Genomic DNA, 20,928 nt, shown 5'->3' with positions numbered 1-20,928 from the left:
ACTGGTAATCTGTATTATTGAATACACTGTGTAATACCTGACATGTCCAAATATTATTTCCTTTAGAAATTCTAAAGATTTATGGATTAACTTTTTAAATTTTATATATGTTTGAATCAGTTTATTCTCATAAATGCTTTTTTAAGGCACTTCCAGAAAAAATATACAATTTTTCTTGACTTTTACTAATGCATCTATTTGGGTCTTTTTGTTAATATTGCTAATACTGTAATCAAAATCAATAATCTGATGTTGTATGTTTGCATATATTCAATCGTTCTCTCGTTTTATCGATAAAATCCCCCCTTTAAAGATTTTTGCAAGAACTCTAATTAGAGTCTGTTTATGTGTATATGTGTCTCACTCCGTTTTATGTTTGTCTCAAAGTCGGTCTGAAAACTCCCTGTCGACTCTGGACGAAGAGCTGTGTGAGCTGGACCAGGAGTGCGGCCAGAAACTGGCAGAGCTGAAGGAGCAGCAACAGCAGCAGCTGCTTAAACTCCGCCAAGAGCAATACTACAGCGAGAAATACCTGAAGCGAGAACACATAAAACAGGTACGCACCCCGCAGAACACACACCGCGCGTACAGGTGCATCTCAGCAAATATGAATATTATCTAAGAGTACTTTATTCCAGTAATTCAGGTCAAAACGCAAACATGATAGATTATGAAGAATTACTAAACACAGAGTGATAAATTGTGTTTAATGATCCTGTCTAATCAAACTCAAAATTGTTTGAGTTTTCATAACAAAGGCTGCTTTGTTACAGCAAAGTCATTAACACCTTGTATAAGAAAGATAAGCCTCAAAAGGTCATTACTATATCAACGTGCTGTGCAGAGTGCCATAAGAAAGAATAGTAATGGAAAGTTGAGTGATTAAAAAAAACATATGGTAGAAAAAGTTACTTAAGCATCACAGATAAAAGGAGCGTTCATGTTATAAAGCTAAAGTTGTTCATGAGCTTTAAGGAGATTCCAGATGGAGTTCCACACACACATAAAGACCTGGGCTACAACTCCCACTTCCTTTTGTTAGGCCATTCTTCAGCCACGGACATTGTAAGAAGCATCTAAACTTGTGTAAAATGATCAGCTGGTACACCACATGTGGCTTTTCTCATCAATCTGTTATAGATTAAAACACAACCATATATAAAACACATACAAATATGTTCTCATGTCTCTTACGGTGTATAATACCAAGTCATTGCTCCCATATAAACATTAGTTGGGAACATACATGGCGTCAACATGAACGTGCAGCTACTTTCTTTGGCATAAACAGATGCGCCACACTCAGACTGCAGCAGCCTGCCTTGACTTGTTGACTCCATGAGCAAGCACAAACAAGTGAATAAACTAATGCTGCAATCAGCTCCAGGTCATCCCCCTGAAGGGTTTGACAGACATCACTGTGCTGCTTGTGCTCATGTTCTGTTGGATGATGTGGAAAACTGAATGTGTTCAGGTCCGCTGCATCTGCGCGGTGAACACAGCTGAGGTGTTAGACAGGAAAGGTTATGCCAAGTGAAGAGGATGAGCGACAAGTTTAACAGCAGTTGTTTACTTGTTCTGCTGCTTGATTATAATGAGAAACACAACATGTTTGGCTTTATGTTAAAGAAGTAGTGGTTAAGAGGAACCGTGAATCCAATCTGATGTTTTAGCGCTTTCTTAGTGTCACAGAATGGATGTGTTTGTTTGTCCCCAGCTGGTCGAGAAGCTGACGACTATAGCAGAGGAGTGCCAGAGTGCTCAGCTTAAAAAGATCAGAGACATCTGTGAAAAGTAAGATTGGGTTTATCGCTCATACTAAAACAAATACAGAGCAACCCCTTTCCCTTTCTGACGTCTCCCGACTGTATGCCAACACTGACAGAGAGAAGAAGGATCTGAAAAAGAAAATGGACAAGAAAAGACAAGAGAAGATCAACGAAGCGAAAACCAAAGACAAGAATTTAACAGAAGAGTACGTTTTTCTAAGTTTTTTTTAAAAAACGGAATGTAATAATTTATTGACCACTAGGTGTCACTGTAGACTAAATGTTTTAATAAATGTTTTGTTCCCTACAGAGAGAAGTTGGAGATCAACAGATCTTTTGTCAACGAGGTGGTGCAGTACATTAAACGGGTAAGCAGGCATGTTACAGTCAATATCCTCCAATTATTTCTGATTCACATGTTTATTCATTAATTCATCTTTCAACATGGCAATGACTGTAAAGGTACAGTCAGAGATACAATGAAAATGGTTTGGTGTGTATACGTGTGTTAGAATGGCTCATTCAAAGCCCAAATGTAAATCCAGTGGAGAATCTGGGGCAAGACTTAGTGATGTCCACAGATCATGTTTGTCCAGTGTGACTGAACTGAAGCTTTTTCCAAACAAAAATGGCCAAGATTTCAGACCCTAGATGTGCAAAGTTGGTAGATCAATACCCATGCAAAGTATTGAATGAAGAGGCTGAATACAAAGTTATGCCACATTTTACAGATTTTTTTTTCTAGAATGTGTAACTTTTGCAAAGTACTGTAGATAAAAGATCTCAAACTGTGTGTTTGCATTTTGCAGTTGGAAGATGCTCAGTGTAAACGACAAGAGAGGCTACAAGAGAAGCACAAGGACACACGGCAGCAAATCTTGGATGAAAAACCAAAGGTGAGTTTGTTAGAGATATTTTCTCATCATAGTACACTTGTGTCTTTAAAAAGAGACATGAATCAGCTTTGGGTTTATATTTTTTTTGTTTCACAAGGACGCCAAGTAAAGCACAGATATCCCTGGAAATTAAATTATACTTTTTGTTAGAGATTCAGCTTTGGAAAAAAACAAAGTTTGGTATATATGCTGGAATTTTTTAATTAACAGTAGCAAAGTAGAGTTTGATGGACACAACTCTTGGACAGCATAAACATTCATCAGGATTTCTTCTGTGCTAGGTTACTATGTGGAGCAAATATGTAGGTCTTTCATAAGTAAAAAAAAATATTGTTAATAATGAATTCCTAATATATGAAATATGGCTGCAGAGTACTACAATATTCTTTAACTTTCTGAAAAGAATATAACATGTAAATAATCCAATCAAAACTATTATTTTGTATGGCTTTCTTTATTTGTTATGTAGATAAAAAATATATGAATAAAAACTCTGTATTTTGTAGTTTTTACCTTATATGTGACAACTCAGTTAAGTAAAAGGTGGTTCAACTGTTCAACCACTAGGTGGCGATCTGAGTCAGACATTTTCCTGCTGCACTGTCTGTGCTGAAAATGTACCCTGAGCACAGCCAGGGCATTTACTAACCATTGCTGGTTAGTAATGTTTTATGCTATATTGTTAGCATCAGATTATGTGTGTGAATGTCTTATTGTAGGGTTCTAAATGTTCCATTCATGTTTGCTGAAAACTGGGTTATTGCTTTATAACATCTACTTCCCTGCAGTAGCTGTATCAGTCTGTGGCCCTTGTTATGAAAGCAATCGGTTATTAATGCTGTGACACTTATTGATTTACTCTCTGTGTGTTTGGGTTTATTACTCTGGTTCATACATGGAGAGGTTGGCATGTGAGTTTCACTTGTCGTTGTGACCTTCCTCGTAGGATGGTTGTGCAGAGCGTGGTAAGAACATTTGTGCATCTTGGTGTTGAGCACTAATTCAGCATAATTGTGGCATTAACAAGTTGCAAACAAGCATCAGTTAAATTGCAAGTACAACTTACATTTATCTTGCCAATATTCCATGAGCTATTATGAGTTATTACTAATTGCAGCATTTGTAGTGGATATCATGGCAGATTTGCACCATAAGGACCAGCAGACTGGCCTGTGTATTGTGAGATCACACCCCAGCAGAGTGCCTGGATTCAGTGCCCCCTGTTAATGATTCCTTTGGCAACGTCCTTCACACTACTTTGGCAAAAAAAATCCTTTAGTCAAATCATTTTGACCATATACTTTTGTTCTGTACACATTTCCATAAACATCCAGAATGCTAATGCCCAATACCTTCCAGATTCTAATAAGATCCTAAAAATGTGCTGGAATTGATGCTGTTATTGTAATAACACAGTTTGTCAGGTTCTACCAGTACGTTTGCTTGGGGAAACTGAATCAGGATATTAGATTTAAAAAGGCATAGATTGTATTTTTAAGACGTTATTTTTATCTAACATTTTAAGTTATTTGTTAGTCATTATTTGTTTTTACTGGAATAAGAATAAGGGTATCAATGTAATTTCTATCCTAAAGACTTTTATAGTGTAGATTTGTTTCTTTACAGCCCTGACAAAATAAATCTGGCAGACATGTTGACAGGACAACTATTAAATGCACACTTAATGGAGCATTCTTGAAAGCAAGCTGCAGGAGGTTTTGTTAAGTTTAACTCAAGACATGTAGGAAACACAGCAAACATGATGCAGTCAGTTGAGACCAAACTTTAACTTTTTGTCTCTACAAGTACAGCACCATTTGTTGCAGCACTGATCATCCCGCTGAACATACTGCCCCCCACAGTAAAACATGGGTGTGGCAGTGAACTTACCACTGGAACTATAGGGTTATAGAGCCATGTCAAAGTTGAGCCCTTTATCCTATAAAAAATCTATCGTCATACACTTGGTCTTTCACACGCAATGCTGGTAAAGAAATAACCAAAAGGTGGGTCTACAACGTATTAACTCTTGTAAACAGTGCTGGACTGCGTAGAAACAACGTCTGGAGTCTGAGATCAAACTGAGTATCTGTCATAAGAACAGAATAAAGGACTCTAGTATTGCAGCATATTTTAAATTAGAAATGCAGCAAACATAAAAACCGAATTTAAACACGTAATCTTCACTTCTGTTTAAATATAAATACTCCTCTCTTTGGCCCTTTTGGATATATTTTCTTTACAAAGTGCTCAATCAAGGGCTTCATATAGCTAAGTTACAACAGACTTTTAGCATCCCTTATTCTGACTGGAGATGTGATGTGATGCAAAGTGCATGCTTACCATTTCAACTCATGAGTTAGTGCTCTCCCCCTTTCGCCTCCTCTTTAAAGAGAATCTTAAATCTCAAATATTCTGCTGAAGACAGCTTCATAAACTCCCACACCTTCCAAGTGACAGCTCCTCATTTCTTTGAAACCACCTGGACTCGAGTGTAGGAGGTGAAGAGCAGACATCCAGTCCAATAATTCACATGCATTCAGTTATCTATGTCTTTCCATAAAAGTGCACTGGAGAGGAATAAAGTGTTCTACAGAAAGTGGTAGGATGAAGTGATCATGGAGGTCATTTTTTAGACTGATTTTTGATGTCAACTGTGAATGAATGAAGCTATTTAAATGTTTTTATTGATTTCCTGTAGTCGTAATCTTACTATGACTGCTGTAGTGCTTTAATGGCACGCTCTTTATTGGCAATAAATTGTATAAATCAAAGTTATAAAAATCTATTCAACCCAGTCTTGTAACTTTTATGCGGGAGAGGAATTCCAACCTGTTAGCATTTCTTGTTTCCCCACTGAATTGATTATCCATCACCTAGCCATCTGTCTCAGACAGTTTTTAATCAAAAACTAGGCCATTGCGAATTTAAATCACCTGACTCGGGCTGTTACAGCAATCGACCATCTCTCCAGCTTTTGCAGAACGGCAGTCATCAGCATGCAAAATGGGCAGGTGTCAGAGGACACAACTCTGGAGACGACAAGCAAAGATTCCTGCGGTTATGTTAATATGAAGCTCAGAATGCTGCCCACAGCATGAGAGTCGTAGCCGCGGGGAAGCAAGCTTTTGTGGTAGAAGTAATTTGCCTAAAGGCAGAAACTGTTCCTGTAGAGTTTGAAAGGACTGGAAAATTCTAGAATTTAATTTTCCAGATCAGGAAATGTATGGAAAACGATAACAACAGATGGAAAAAATGGTCTGTCTTTTGTACTCCTTATTCTGTGTCCCATTGTCTACATGATATTTATCTAACATAAAAAAGAAAACGAAAACATATTTTCTCCAATTAGATTGCTTTTTATCTTCGTCTTATAAAACAAATTCCTGGGTAACACTTTATTTGACAGGTTGTGAATAAGACTGACATGACACCGTCATAAACATGACATAACAACCTGTCATGAACATGAGTGAGTCTTAACGAATATTAATGACTGTTGTCATAAAGTGTCATTTGGTAAATCAGGACACTTTTAATACAATGTTGACATTATTCAAAATGTCTTCGTTATGACAACTTGACATTAACCTAGACAAAAATGTCTCTCTTAAGACATTTTTGTCTTTCCATAAAAGACAAAAAATGTCTTTTATGGAAAGACAAAAAAAAATTATTTTATGGAAAGACATTTTTGATGTCTGTTAATACATTTTTGTCTAAGTTAATGTCAAGTTGTCATAACGAAGACATTTTGAATAATGTCAACTTTGTATTAAAAATGTAATTATTTGCCAAATGACACTTTATGACAACAGTCATTAATATTCGTTAAGACTCACTCATAGTCATGACAGGTTGTTATGTCATGTTTATGACAGTGTCATGTCAGTATTATTCACAACCTGTCAAATAAAGTGTTACCAATTCCGGTCATCCATCCAGGATCAAACTTTATAAACTAGCCTTATAAACACAATATCTGCTAATTAAGTGACATTTTAAGTGGGAAAGAACATATTTGTCATGTTATTATTAGATTAATGAAAAATTCACAGATGTAGATTTTTGGGAGTTTTAGAAAATAGTCAATGTTATGATATAAGCTGCTGCGCTGATTTAAAATGTTCTGTTGTGTATTAGTTTTTCTAAACAGCATAACAGATGAACTCTGTTTAGCATAAAGTTCTGACCCACTTTCTACTCTGAACTCATAGCGGCCACTAATGGACTTCTGTAACTGCCTCTGGTGGAAGCTGAGTCTGGCACCACCCTTTGCAACATTGTTTGTGTGTACACAAACTTGCATTCAGAAACATGTGATACACACTCAGGGCCATTTTTTACCTTTCGAACTGCCTTAACTCTTTATAAAATGGCCATTTCCAAGTTATGTTTCAGAAACACAGCTTGGAAATTTCATGATGATGTCACACTGTTGGTGCAGATTTGTAAGATGTGCATCTATGATGAGAATCTCCCAGTTCACCACATCCCAAAGTTTGTGGGATGTGAGATTCGGTTCAAGAAAATAGTTTGAAATGTTTAGAGCTCTGTTATCTGTCGCATTACCTTGCTGAAACTATCTATGAGATGTAAGTATACTGTGCTCCTAAAGGGGTGGACATGGTCAGCAACATTGCTCAACTGGTTGTGACATTTACACAATTTTCCGTAAAAGGCCAAGATTGTCCCATAACAATATTCCTCACACCATTACACCATTCCATCCTGAATCTTTGATGCGAAGCAGAGTGGATCCATAAATTCATTTTATTATTTATTTTATTTTATAAGGGCGACTGTGGCTGTATGGTAGAGTAGTCGTCTTGCGATCGGAAGGTTGTAGGTTCGATTCCAGCTTCCTCCTGCCACATGTCGATGTGCCTCTGGGTAAGGCACTTAACCCCAAATTGCCTACCAATCTGCGTATTGGTGTATAAATGTGTGTGTGTTGGTGAGTGCGAATGGGTGAATGTGACTCTAGTGTAAAGCACTTTGAGTGGTCAAAATGACTGGAAAAGAGCTATATAAGTTCAGTCCATTTACCATTTATTTTGTAGAGTTTATCAACATACCATCTGTATATTGGGACAGGCAGCATTGTTTTTGCTCAGCTTGTGTGAACTGTCCCAGTTTCCTCATCTTAGCCGACAGGATGGGCTTCAGGTCTAATTTTCTGTTGCTGCAGCTCTTCTGCTTTAAGAATCAACATGTGGTGCATTCAGAGATTGTACTCGGCATTCCTTGGTTGTAACAAAGTGGTTATTTGAGTAGCTGTTACCTTTCTGCCATGTCAAATCACTCTGCCCTGTTATCCTCTGGTTTCAGCAGGACATTTTTATCCACACAACTGCTGCTGCTTACTGAATATCTTCTCTTTTTTTGGCCATTCTCTTTAACCTGAGTGATTATTGTGCATAAAAATCCCAGTAGATCAGTTTCTAAAAGTACCCAACATAGCCAATCTGCGACCAACAAGCATTCCACGTTTAAATTCTCTAAATGGGTCATTTTAGGAATGGACATTCCTACAATGGCCTAGTCAAATTCTAGTACTAAATACAGTTAAGATTCTGTGACAAAACACAAATTGACGTCTACCAACAATCTCCATTCAATCCGACTGAGGTAGAGCTATCTTTCAAAAAGTAATAGACAACCGTTTCACTTTCTGGTAGAAAATATGTTATATGTTATCAATATGTTGCAGTTTAATAGGTAGGAATACTTTTGCAAAGCACTGTTGATCTTGAGAAAGCTCATCACTATCCACAACCTCTACTTTTAAGACTCTCTTGACAAGCCGAACTGGATAGAAAGAGAGATGACACGGCTGGTTGTCACTCACAGGATGTGCTCTCAGGTCCTGTTAATAAGCCAATCAAAACACCCCATGGGAATCAACAGAGCACAGCATGCTGATGCAAGCTGTACCTGAAGACCATATGTCAGGGTGTGTTGTTCTCCTTAAGCCTTGTTTCAGGCCAAATTTTAAAAGTTGAATTACCTAATAATCAGATGAAGTCAGTTTTTCAGACGGGGTGGAAATCCAATCTAAAAATGGATCTTTACTGAAAAATACATGCTAGAATCTTAAAAAAAAAAACAAAAAAAAAACCCTGTGAATTTCCTAGAGGAAGTTATTTGTAAATAGTTTCCTTTATATGATTTGAAAAAGGTGTAAAATGTAGCAGTGACAAGGCACTGGGTCTCACATCCTGCTGTGTGTGTTGTCTGAATGCACAAGGCGTTGCAGTGGGTTCACCTGTGTTTTTGTTGTAACAGTAAAAAACCAAACATGGTGTCTCCCTGCTGAGAAAGCCTCAAATCAACATCCATATAGGTGCGCACACACTGCCTCATTCGTCAAGCAGGAGTCCTGTGCTGTCGTCATGGAAACTCTGATCTCCCCCCAGCCCCCACCACCACCTCTCACATTCTCCTCTCTCCTTCATGATTCTCTGCAATCTGTTAATTTGGAGCTGAGTCCTTGTGACGCAATTTCGGGATGGCTACTGGTAGTAGAGAAAACCTCAAGTACGAGGAGGAACAGAAGGAGCTCAAACAGGTTGGAGCAAATGTGGGGGGGTCTCAAGTGGAATCCCCACTGAGCAGGTATATGACCTTCTCCCCGCATCTCTTTCACTGGATGCTGTAGAGGTAGCCACCGTGTTCCCTTGTCACAGACTTTGATCTGGATCAGCGCTCCCCAGTGTGCAATTGCATCAATAATGCACTTGTGTGCACGCGCGCACACATGCACACTAACTAGCCACAGGGAACACAGAGTACAAACCAGAGGCGGCGAGGTAAAATCCATTGTACATGTGCGAGCGCGCGTGCATGTTGCACGCTTGGTTACTCTTCTGCTCTATTATGCTAGCTGCTATTTTAGATCCGTGCATGAGTGTTCATTATGTATGCCCACATGTGCTAATGACACTCTCCTGGGTTGTGCTCCATCTAAGAAACAGTCGCCGCTGAACTCCTGCTGAAATCCGTCCCCCAAAACACAGTTTGGTTCTGAGAATTCTGCCATCAGCTCGTAGAGATGATTTTTCCTCACAATGCACCAGCAGAGAGATGGTGATGAAGAGGTAAGAGCACTTGCAATCCTCGCCTGTGAGGATGAAGCGGTAAATAGAAAGAAAATGGATGGCAGATGGACTTGAAGCAGCAAAAACACAAAAAGTGGTGATAGATATTTTGACCTGCCAGTCAAACAAGACAGCTCAGGCTTTTTCTTAAATTTAAGCACAACAAGTACTGTGAAATACTGCAATTGATGAACCATCATATAATAAATCTATTATTTCTGATTTAAAAGTTATAAGAAAAAATGAGTGTTATACATTAATTTTAGCAATACTTAGTTTTTTTCTTTTTTTTTTTTACTTCTTCCGTTCACTTCTCCACAGTGTCTGCAAAAAATACCAATATACCTGAAACTGTTTCACATTTCATCACAATATAACCAGAAACTTTGTTGTACAAGTTCTTTAATTTTGTTTTATGTGATGGACCAACACAAACTGGTACTATATTACATTATAAAGTGGACAGAAGATAATACATAATTTGCAGTAGTGATTTTTTTTTTATTCTTATTTTTTACAAATGAAATGTCAACCTCATTCACTCTGATAGGCCTAAATAAATTCCAGTGCAACCATTTAGTTCTTGAAAAATCAAGCAGAGCACACTCCGGCCCTGAAACACAGTGGTGGCAGCATCATGCTGTTGGGATGCTCTTCTTTAGCAGGGACAGGGAAAATAATTTGCATTTGGTTTGATGGAACCAAATGCAGAGCAATCCAGAAAGAAAACCTGCTAGAGGCTGCAAAAGACTCGAGACTGGGCTGAAGGGTCAAAGACCCTTAACCTCCAGCCATACATGCAATAGAATGGTTCAGATCACGGCCTATTCATGTGTTAAAATGGTCCAGTAAATGTTCAGAGGAACATTCAAGTAAGAATCTGTAGACTTGCTTAGTGATGGACTCAGAAATCTTCCATCCAGTCTGACTGAGCATAGGCTGTTTTACAAATAATGGGGAAAACTTTCACATTCTCTACATGCTGTTGAGGTCATACTCTAAAAGATCCGCAGCTGCGAAAGGTGGCTTACAAAGTTGAACTCAGGTGGCGTAAATATGAATGTCATATTTTTAAATCTTTGGTTTATAAAACATCTTGAGAATCATAATATTTCATCTACTTCATAAGGTCCTATTTTGTTTTGGTCTGTCACATAAAATTCCTTTGAAATACACTGAAGTTTGTCAAATTGTGAAAAAGTTTAGGGCAGATGAGGTCTTTTGAAAGACACTGTCAGCATCCTCTCTTCCTGCTGAAGAGACAAATAATATATAATTATTCTCAATGAAAAATTTAAAAAATCCCATGAACTCCCAGCTGTTTAAGCTTTGAATTACATCGTCAAGGCCACTGACGGCAGACACTGCAGCAGACATTCCACATTATTGGATCCTATGGATGTGGCAAAGCAGAGCAGTAGATTCAGTAAAGCCTTTCATGTACAATGAGGAAATCTTTTGTCGATGGTTCAATAAGATGAAAGTTTAAGGATGGAAAGAAATTGCAGTTAAACCTGTGTTCAGCTTGCGACCTTCAACTTATAGTTTTATGTTTTTTGTCAGCCATTAATACAGACACCCGAGTTATTGCTGTGATGAGGAAAAAAGGAATATATTATGGTTCTGGATGAGCTGTCTAAAGGAGACACTTTGCAGCACTGGACTTACTATATTCAAACGATAAGAAACATGCGGCAAAACGACTAACAGAAAGAATTTTGAACTTAAGCTTGAATCTCTGCCAGATTCTTAGCAAGGAATTAAAATTCAGATGAATGGCTGGGATATCTCAAAAGACCTGGATATCGTCAGGGAGGAGAAATTATTTAAAAATCCACCTGCATAAACCTCGTAATCAAGAGCAGCTTGAGTACTGAAGTTGTAAATAAATGTATCATCAACTGGGTGTTAGGAGATTTAAAATAATATTATTTAGGATTTTAGGCATGCAAGATGTTAAAATATATTAAAAATTTAAGAATAAGTAAGTTGAATAAGTAAGATATAAAAGTCATCCCTTTAAAACAGCATCTGAAGTAAAAACATTGAAATACCGAGGAGCAGATTTTTATAGCTAAGCCTCCCTTTGGAAGGAAACCTTTTAGGGGAAACACTCATTATTGCACTTACGTGGCAGCATGTTTTTGACATTCTTGGACCTGAAGAGCAGAACCTAAGAAAAACACCTGCAGAGCTGCAGATAAAATATCTGAAAAGTGTCAGGAAAGGTCAGTGTCTCGCATACACACATACAGGCACACGCCCACACAAGGCAAGAGACAGGAGTTTAAAAAGGAGAATCAAACTTGTTTTTATTGTTACCTCAGCGTTATCGCCACTACAGGGGGATGATATAAATTGAAAGATGGTGCTCTCTGCCTGTGCTGGTCTCTCATACATCTCCTAATTGCAACCGTCCCAAAGTGTCTTTTCTTTTTTTTTTTTTTTTTTATAAAGCCTGTAACGTTGACAAGGTTGTGACCACGTCTGTTCTCTTGGACATGTGTTCAGCTTAATTGGACTCTGTTTAGGTTTCTTAATCCATCTCGAGGTCAGAGAGCTCCCACCTTTATACATCACATAGGACAATTCTCAGCCTAAACATTTTTAATTTATGTCTCTAAAGACCTTTAAGTGTGAATGTAAGCTGATTTGCCTTTGACAAAGCATAGTTAACACAGGTTAACTATAATATATATATATATTTTTTTACTGGTGCTACAGCAGGCGACATGTCGCCGCTCAAAGCAAAGAATTAATTTGGCTCTTCGGAGGCCTTCCCTGCTTCCCTCGATAGCTTCTCAGAATGAGGACAGCTGGTGAAGAAGGTCACTGAGCGTTGTATTTTAAGAAAACTAGAAATGTGTATGCGCGTGTTCACAGATGTGTGTTTGTGAGGGCGTGGACACAGTTTGTTGACAGATGACAAGTCTCCAGAGATGAGATACAGATTCAAACAGCGGGCTGAATAATTGCAGCTGCTGGTCGGCGTCCAGATGGAAACTGACCTAAAGGCGCCGCTACAGCAAATCAGAAAAGTTTGGTCGAAATTTCTGTTCCTGGGAAAAGCTTTGATGATGACCTCATTTCTAAAAAGCTACTAGTAATGAGATATTGGGGCAACTTGGTGGTCAGTTAAATCCTTATTGTTCCCGCCAAAGAGTCTAGTTTAGTTATTGTTCAAATGATATTTGTTTAGTCCTTTTGCAAATGATTACCAGTCTCGTGAGATTTTTCAGTGCACTCAAACGTAATATTATTGCTGGTTATTTTTCTATGACAGTTGTTTCGAGTAAACCTTTCACTCTGCCCTTTCTTCAGCAAACTATAGCATCTCGATCAGATATGGCCGTCAAGGGTGACGATTCCATAGTGGTCAAAATACTCTATGCACATGCAGAGAATTAAATGCATTGTCCTTGTAATAGCTCACCAAAGTTTCAGACAAATATTGCACACATCACTGACATGACGTCTGCGAGTTGAGGTTTGGATAAACTGGAGATAATAAGGGAGTTAAGGGGGGCTTCTGGTATTTATTTGCCATTTGCTCATTTAATTCCCTGCTGTTCATAAAAATGTGATCTGTTCCTTTTTTTAAACTCACTCATCGGGGTAAACCGAGACTTTTTTCCTCTTTAAATCCATGTGATTAGGGTTTCTTTATTAAGTATTAATAACCTTTTAAAGCTTGCTTTATATCCCTCCTAAATATTCTAAAATTATTATTTTTTATTACCGTATATTTAAAGCTATTATATGAGTGTTATACACTTTGAGGATTTTCACATCATGTCACATTTCAATATAAACAGACTTTATGTGTTGGAGCAAACTGAATCTCCATCACAGCCTTTTGTTGTCTGTGAGCTTACCTCACTGCACAGTCCAAACCAGCTCTCCATTTAAAGAGCCCAGACTTACCTTAAGTATTTTTTCCTAATTTGGCTTAACTTTTGATGTATTAAATTTAATCCGAGGCAGAGACAGGGATTCGTCCCGTCCTTTGATTACCCATCTAAACATTGGATGGAAAATGCGTGGAAATCAAGCGTCCCACAACTGCTGGCTGTAGGTCCAGCAATCCAACAACAAAAAAAATCCTTCAACTTGTCCTCTGGAGGAAACCAGAAAGTTCCTAGAACCAACAAAAGAGTCATCCCAGTGTGAGCAGCAGTCCAAATTCAGAAGCTTCAACCCGTGGGCCAACAGGTTCGCCTCTCAAAACTTCACAACTCCAGTCTGGCCAAGGTTCTTTCTTCTCTGAAAACTATATAAATGCTACTTCATCTCGATTCGATACCTTTTGAGCACGTTGGGGTTTGCTGCATACATGACTGTTTGCAATCTTTAACCCCTTCACAAATCATTTTGACCTTAAAGCATGCACCCGTTTTACTGGAACCTTGTTTCTGCTTTTAGATCAATGGTTGTTAGCTTCTTCTTTTGTGATTTTGCAACCTTCTGCCTGTTTGCCCACCTTTGCATCACACTAGTACTGTTCTGCACATCATTGCAAGATCTCGCTGTTGCCTTCCTGTTGCTCTTAGGCACATTATTCCTGACATCAGCTGGACGTCTTCCGCATGAACTGCATATAACTTAACACAACCTGTCTTTACCTTCCGATTCACTCCCTCATTCTCCTCTGACTCAGTTGTTAGCTACTTCTTTTTGACCATATGAGTCACATCCTGTCCCTATCTTACTGATTAATACATTTTAAGCATTTCTAATTGAATAATCATTTAAATCACAGACTTACTTCAAGAATACCCTTATTTCCCACTTATTACAACCATTGTTCATCATTATTCATTTTTGATATTTGTAATGATTAATTCCCCACAATTATACAAATAGAAAAATCATCTTTCTTTTACTGCGTACAATTTACACTTTCCATCATTACAATTTTCCGTTGACTATGACTTCTTCTTGATTATGAAGTTGTAAATAAGACAATAAGATAAAGAAAATAAGACAAAACAGATGAGCACAACCTCATTGAACTCTTATACTGCTGTTAGTTCTTTGTATTTAAAGGTTAACTTATAAAAGCCTAATCAGAGGCTGATTCTGCAAATTAGTCCTTCATTAGAGAGCCTGCATATGCAACACCGGTTTCTTTTACATGCAGCATTGTTTTATGTTTTATCCCTGCTCAGATACCAACATGTAGTCCCTACGCCTTCAAACGTTAACAGTTTTACTGCTGAACTAGAATCTTCAGCATGAAAGTAATGGCTTGACCTCAGGTTATTTTGACAAACCCCAAGTCATTTGCTGCCTCAAACTTTTGTTTTCCACAGTTTGCCTGTGTTTAGCACCTTCCATCTTCCCATCACCTTTGACCAGCTTCCCTCTCCGTGCTGGAAAAAAAAAAACATCTTAACATCATGACACGTCATCCAGCAGGTTTCATGTTGGTGGCATCAGTTTTCTGCCACCAACGTCTCCTTATTTCATTTATTTTTCTCTACATTGGCCTATATTTTTGGAGCTCTTGTTCCTGATTGGACCTTTCCACAGTGAAACCTTTAGAACTACTAACCCATAAAATAGATAAAAAAAAACAGCAGAAGATGAACAACACATTAAAGAAACAAACATTTTAACCAGTGTAAGCTGATGATTAAGCTGTTGTTGGTTGAAAGCACTTTCAGCCTTTTAAATTCTGATGATAAACAATTCAGCGTGCTTTAAATGGAAACAACTGCTGTTATGACTCCTGCTCTGTTTGCTGTGTTTAAAATCGTCTTATTTCTTCCATATGTTCCACATGAGTGGCTTCTGGCAAACTGAAAATGGGATTTCTTAGGGCTTTCTCCCTGCCAATTTTTGGTGTTGGTGACTCACAAAAAAATTATTAAAATGAAAAAGGTGGTGGACAAAGTTAAGTAGTATGAAAGCTTTTGATAGCCACCATGTTTTGTATATTTTCAATATTTTAAGTAATTGTTGTTACTTAAAACAACAATTTCTGATGTTGTAAATTGTTTCCAGTTTTAAAAAAAAAGCCAAATCTTTCAAAAAAATATCAAAGATTATGTTTCATATGTTTCACTTTGTCTTTTTCCTTGGCTATACTAGCACCAAACTGAGAAGACGTCAGTTAGAAAGCTTAGGCATATCATGAGAACACTCTAAATATTGCTGCTCTTGTTGCTTGTTTCCTGCTCCAGCCGTCTCCGTGTCATTCAGTGAGACTATTTTTAACTCAAGCTGTTGCTTTGGAAAAAGAAAAGTGCTGTCTTCATCACTCAGCACCCGAACTCCAACAGAAGACGCTCAGTCCCCCCCCCCCCCTCCTCCCAAGTTGTTGATTACACGCAAAAGACGAGCACTGGCTTTTTAAGAGATTTTCCCAGACTTCTCCAGCCTCTCCTTTCTGTCACCTTCTAATAAGGCAGGGTGGAATCAGTTGGGAGGAAGGTGACAGCTTTTAATCAGAAGCTGTTTGTGCCTCATCAGAAAAAAGGTAAAAGACTCCAGGTTGTGTGCGTGCACGCTGTCAAATGCTCAAGTAGGTCACACACATTGCAGAGCGGGGAAGCCGTGTGTCTCTGCAATGCGCGATTAGCCCATCTGGTTTTGACATGATGTATGTCCGGTCCGTGAGACCCACAGAGAGAGTGACAAAGACAGAAAGAGAGAGTTAAAGAAGTGTGGAAGGAGGAGGAAATGGAGAAGGTGACCTTGCGGTGTTTGGTGGGAGTTTGAGCAGGCACTCCAAAATATCAGGGAGACACCAGTCAAGAGCTGCCTCGATTCAAAGCCAATCTGCATCACGTATTGTAGATGTTTGAACCATCTGCCTGATTACATTTTACTGCCTATGCTTAAAAATGTTGTATTAATGATGCATCAGGGTTTTTCTTTTTTTCTCAGACAAATTAGTGTATCAAACAGAGGGAATAATGTGAAAATGCCCAGTAGAGCTTTAAGGAATGTTGTTCACTTTTGCATCCCTTTTTTATGGAAGGTGAGGAAATTTCACTAAAATTTGACTCTCTGCCAGCAAAATGGGAAATTTAGCCATAACTACTAATTACCATTTGATTTTAATAGAATTTTCAACAGGCAGTGCACAGCAGTATTTATGCTTTGTTGCACCATTTGATCTTCCAATTAAAATTATGGAAATACTGCATATTGCCAAAAGTTCTTTTCTGTCTGCCTTCACTCACATGAACTGGAGTGACCTTTTACCCATTATTAGTTCACAAGGTTTAAGATGATATGGGCCCAACCTTCCTGCTACATTTTTGCCCCGCTGCAGTGCTTAAAGATGTGTTTTTCCACAATGTTTAAAGTAGATTGAGTTCAAAGAAATTTCGCACCATTTTTCCAGAAGAGCATTTGTGAGGCCAGACACTAGTGTTGGACGAGAAGGCCTGCCTGGCAGTTTTCGAGGTCAAGCCCACATCAAACTCATTCATCCATGCTTATGCACTTCTGCCCAGTTATGTTGGGACAATAAGAAGCAATCCCTGTCCAAAATGTCATAATACAATATGTTCCTGGTGTGCTGAGGGAAAGTCATTTGTACTCAAACTAAGGTGCTCAAAAACCAGAGAAACATCCTCACACTATTCTCCCTTGACCTTTAGTGAATGTTCTTGTTTGACTGTACATAACTCCTAATGGGGCATGCCATAAAACCTCTAAGTATCAAGAGAAGCTCCTCAGATCATGAAGCTTTTCCTGTGATCTGTAAGGGTGAGCCTCGCTGTAGAATATAGCGAACCCGCTTGTATCTGGGATCTTATTCTGTGTGTCACAATCCATGACTAAAGACTAAAAGTGAAAGTATAAAAGCAGGCAGACCAATAAATCAAGTATCCTGTTTTGACGTCCAATCAGCTCTTATGGGAGAATTACAAGCCATATATTTAAGCTAATATGGATGGGGAGCATCACCCATAATATCAGACAGGACCCCAATTTTACACTTGATCTAAACCCAGAACAAAAGAACATTGGCCTCAGAATTGGAAAAACTGGCTGTCACCCTTGCAGCTTTGCACATGGCTGCAAAAGTACGTGAGCCCATCACCTGCGGCGAGGGGCGATGAGGTCAGGTGGCTTGTGAGACAGTTCAGAGCAGAGAGCCAGTTTCTGCTGTCATTATTTGACTTTTAAAATACCCATCTTGCTTTAGCACAGAGTCATTAAAGGAAATGAATCAAAAATTCCTATTAAATCTAATTTGGTGTGTTGGGGTGAACTTTACGCCACCTGCACACCAGTATATTGAATAAAAAGGATTTTTTTTTTGTTGTTGGCAGTCCTTCACTTATTTTTAGAAAAAGTTAAGAAAAAATATCATGGTACTGATACCTGTTGATCATTCATTTATTTAATTCGGGTGTGTGGCGGCAGGGAAGCACCTGAAACATGCAGATTTATGGATCCTGGGCACCAGGATTGAGAACTTGTGGTATAGACTCAGGTTTGTCTTCTGACAGGGAATCTTAAAATGTGAAAAAGCATTTCACTAAGCATTTTGTGATTATATGTGATAATTGTTTCTCTGTCAGAGTTTTGTGTTTATGTCTGAATCTTTGAGATTGTTTTTGAAGCAGGTTTTTCTTTCATGCAGGAACTAAACTCTGTTTACAGGCAGAGCTTAGTCCAAGGGTTCAGTAAAACTCCTCTGAGGACATACAGGTATTTTTGATTCCTCAGAATGCTGGTGTGAACTGGGAGATGCTGACACCATTCATGTTAGAAGCTTCTTTTTTTTTTCTTTTAATTACTGCTCTCCCCTGGGAGCTTGCTGGGTAGTTAAACAGAAATCAGCATTACGGCAATTATTGGCTCACAATGAAATGAATACAATCCTGTCATCTGTAATCATTTGGGGCGTCTATGCCTCGGAGAAAACATCTTCTTTCTATTACTTAGAGAGAGGAAGGAGTGTGTAGCAGATTGGTGCATCGGTAACACAGGTCAGCATCATTAGATTGTCTTTTCGAGAAGGATGGTGGCTTACGACTTCCAGTCATGAGTTGAACGTACGTTTAACCACTGTGCTGTGCTGCTCTGTTTGGATAAAATCCCTACAGAATCCCTAAAAGTCTGTGATCGCATTAGGAAAAGATTAAGGAGTATGAATACTTTAGCAAAGTTCTGTAGCTGTGATGTTGGCAATAACTTCAGGCAGATGAAAAGGGGTTTGATTGTCTCATCAAACAGTAAAGCCACAGATATGCTGTCCTCTGACAAAATAAATTTTTATGTCCCTGTACAAATTCTTACCTGATGTGCATTTTCTTCTTCTGCAGCTGCAGAGTGATCTGGACCAGGAGTACCAGGACAAGTTTCGCAGACTGCCTGTGGAGATCCAGGAGTTTGTTCAGGACAGCAGTAAGACCAAGCTTTGCGACGACAGCCTCCCTGGAAACCTCATTTCCTCCTCAACAACGGAGCGGCTCAACCACAAGGCGTCACAGTCTGAGGACGACATGGAGGAAGGCTCGTCAGAACACGCTTTCGACACCGCCCTTTAGGGATCTGACGTCTTGCTTCATACCGGGACATTGTTTGGTCGTTGACGTTATGACCACAGACTTAGGATGAGACTGCCCCAGCTTTGGTCCAACTTGTAACCAATGGGAGGATTAGATCAAAACTAAGCCTGAATGGGTGAGTAGAGAGGTCCTCTCAGCTTACCGTGAAGTCCTGTCTAGAAAACTGTTTCATGTAAATATCTCTTTTTGTGTATTTGTATGTTAACCCTGTATGTTGTTCTCTCTTTCGGTACGGCCACAGGACGTGTTACTGGACACTAATTATTTGCAGGAAATAACTTACTTGAACTATTGCACAGACAGAGTAGTTCCCTTTTTGTTGTCATTTATGTTATCATGATGCTGTGACAGTCAGAGAGGTTTGGTGTGCCAAGCTCTGCTTTGTCTTATGGTGGATTTTCAGTTGAGTCAACTTGCACTGTAAAACAAAAAAAAAAAAAAAAAAAAACTTTACGTAGCCTTTAAAGTTTCTATCTTTAGAAGGTTGAATTTCATCCTTTCATGTTTGCACTAACGCCTCCCTGTATAGAACTACATAACTCTTTAAAACTACATAACTCTACTTTAACCCAGAAGCACTGGTGGCATTCTGGTATGCTGTTTTGTTCTCACAGAACTAAGCCTTTGTGTTGCTGCTAAGATTTATGTTTTTTTATGTTGTTGTTGTTTTTTACTCAGCATTTTAGCTATTATTTGTGTGATGTAAACTTCTGCTTAATACGATGCAGTCATTTCTTGTTCTTTTTATGTTTTGGCCAGTTTTTGATAAGTTTTACATCGTTTACTGCCAACTCTGTCGCACCAGGATGAGAAGGGATAGGATGTTGTACAGTGTGTGCATGCATTTGAACAACTGTAAATGTTACAATAATGGTGTAGCACAGATGTTCATTTATGTAAATCAACTTTTTTTCTGGTACGTTTTGATTGAACTTGCAAAATAGCTGTGGTTTTATTAACACTGTGGAAATGGGACTGTGTCTAAGATCCAATGGCTGCAGTTTCAACACATTGCTTATTGTTTTCTTTACATTTCCCCCATTCAGTTAAAGTTGTTAAACCAAGAAAAAATTATCACAAGAAGATCCAGTTTTAGCCTAAGCAAGTGGTCTTCCTATAATTTGGTGCTGTGGCTGTATTTACTCAAAACTCAGAGCGGATGCCTCAGACTACAGAGGACATGCCAACCCCCCTCCCTTTGCCTCCATTCTTAATCTTCACCCAGTTTGAGGGGTTTTATCTGGGAATAAGGAAACAGCAGGGAAATGGCTTCATTTTGTTCCAACACACAATGTAGCAATCGATAATGTAATAACGGTCAGTAACGTAATGCCTGCCAATAACAAATTAAATTTGGCCATTTTAAATTCAATGCAGCAAACAACATAGTAACTTGGCGATAATGTGTGACAGTTTTTAAATCCAATAGCATCAGAACATTTAGCTAATTATGTAAAGGTGCTACATTACTGGCCTGGGAACTCCAAGCAAAACCATGCGGATCACATGAGCATGACTCTCCCTGATTTCCACCAAATTCCATGAAATGACTGAAGTGTCTGAAGCACTTTAGAGAGTGACTTGCAAAAAAGCAGACTTTTACGGTCTTAAGATAACTCTAATCTCA

The 20,928-nt window shown here is 38.6% G+C and overlaps 1 protein-coding gene across 1 annotated transcript in view; it reads left to right on the top strand.

Moving 5' to 3' along the window:
* plcb1l (phospholipase C beta 1-like) overlaps positions 1-20,673 on the top strand; it is a 117,308-nt gene extending 96,635 nt beyond the window's left edge. Inside the window, exons 28-33 of the mRNA XM_032584381.1 lie at positions 388-556; positions 1,718-1,794; positions 1,886-1,975; positions 2,080-2,137; positions 2,579-2,665; positions 19,056-20,673. Of these exons, the coding sequence (XP_032440272.1) occupies positions 388-556; positions 1,718-1,794; positions 1,886-1,975; positions 2,080-2,137; positions 2,579-2,665; positions 19,056-19,280 (706 nt within the window). The 3' untranslated portion in view covers positions 19,281-20,673. The remainder of the gene's footprint in view (positions 1-387; positions 557-1,717; positions 1,795-1,885; positions 1,976-2,079; positions 2,138-2,578; positions 2,666-19,055) is intronic.
* Positions 20,674-20,928: the final 255 nt, after the last annotated feature.

Source organism: Xiphophorus hellerii, chromosome 15, assembly GCF_003331165.1.
Source record: "Xiphophorus hellerii strain 12219 chromosome 15, Xiphophorus_hellerii-4.1, whole genome shotgun sequence".
Lineage (NCBI taxonomy): Eukaryota > Metazoa > Chordata > Actinopteri > Cyprinodontiformes > Poeciliidae > Xiphophorus > Xiphophorus hellerii.
Note: the sequence above shows the minus strand (reverse complement) of the source record. Positions and strands in the feature narration are given on the sequence as shown.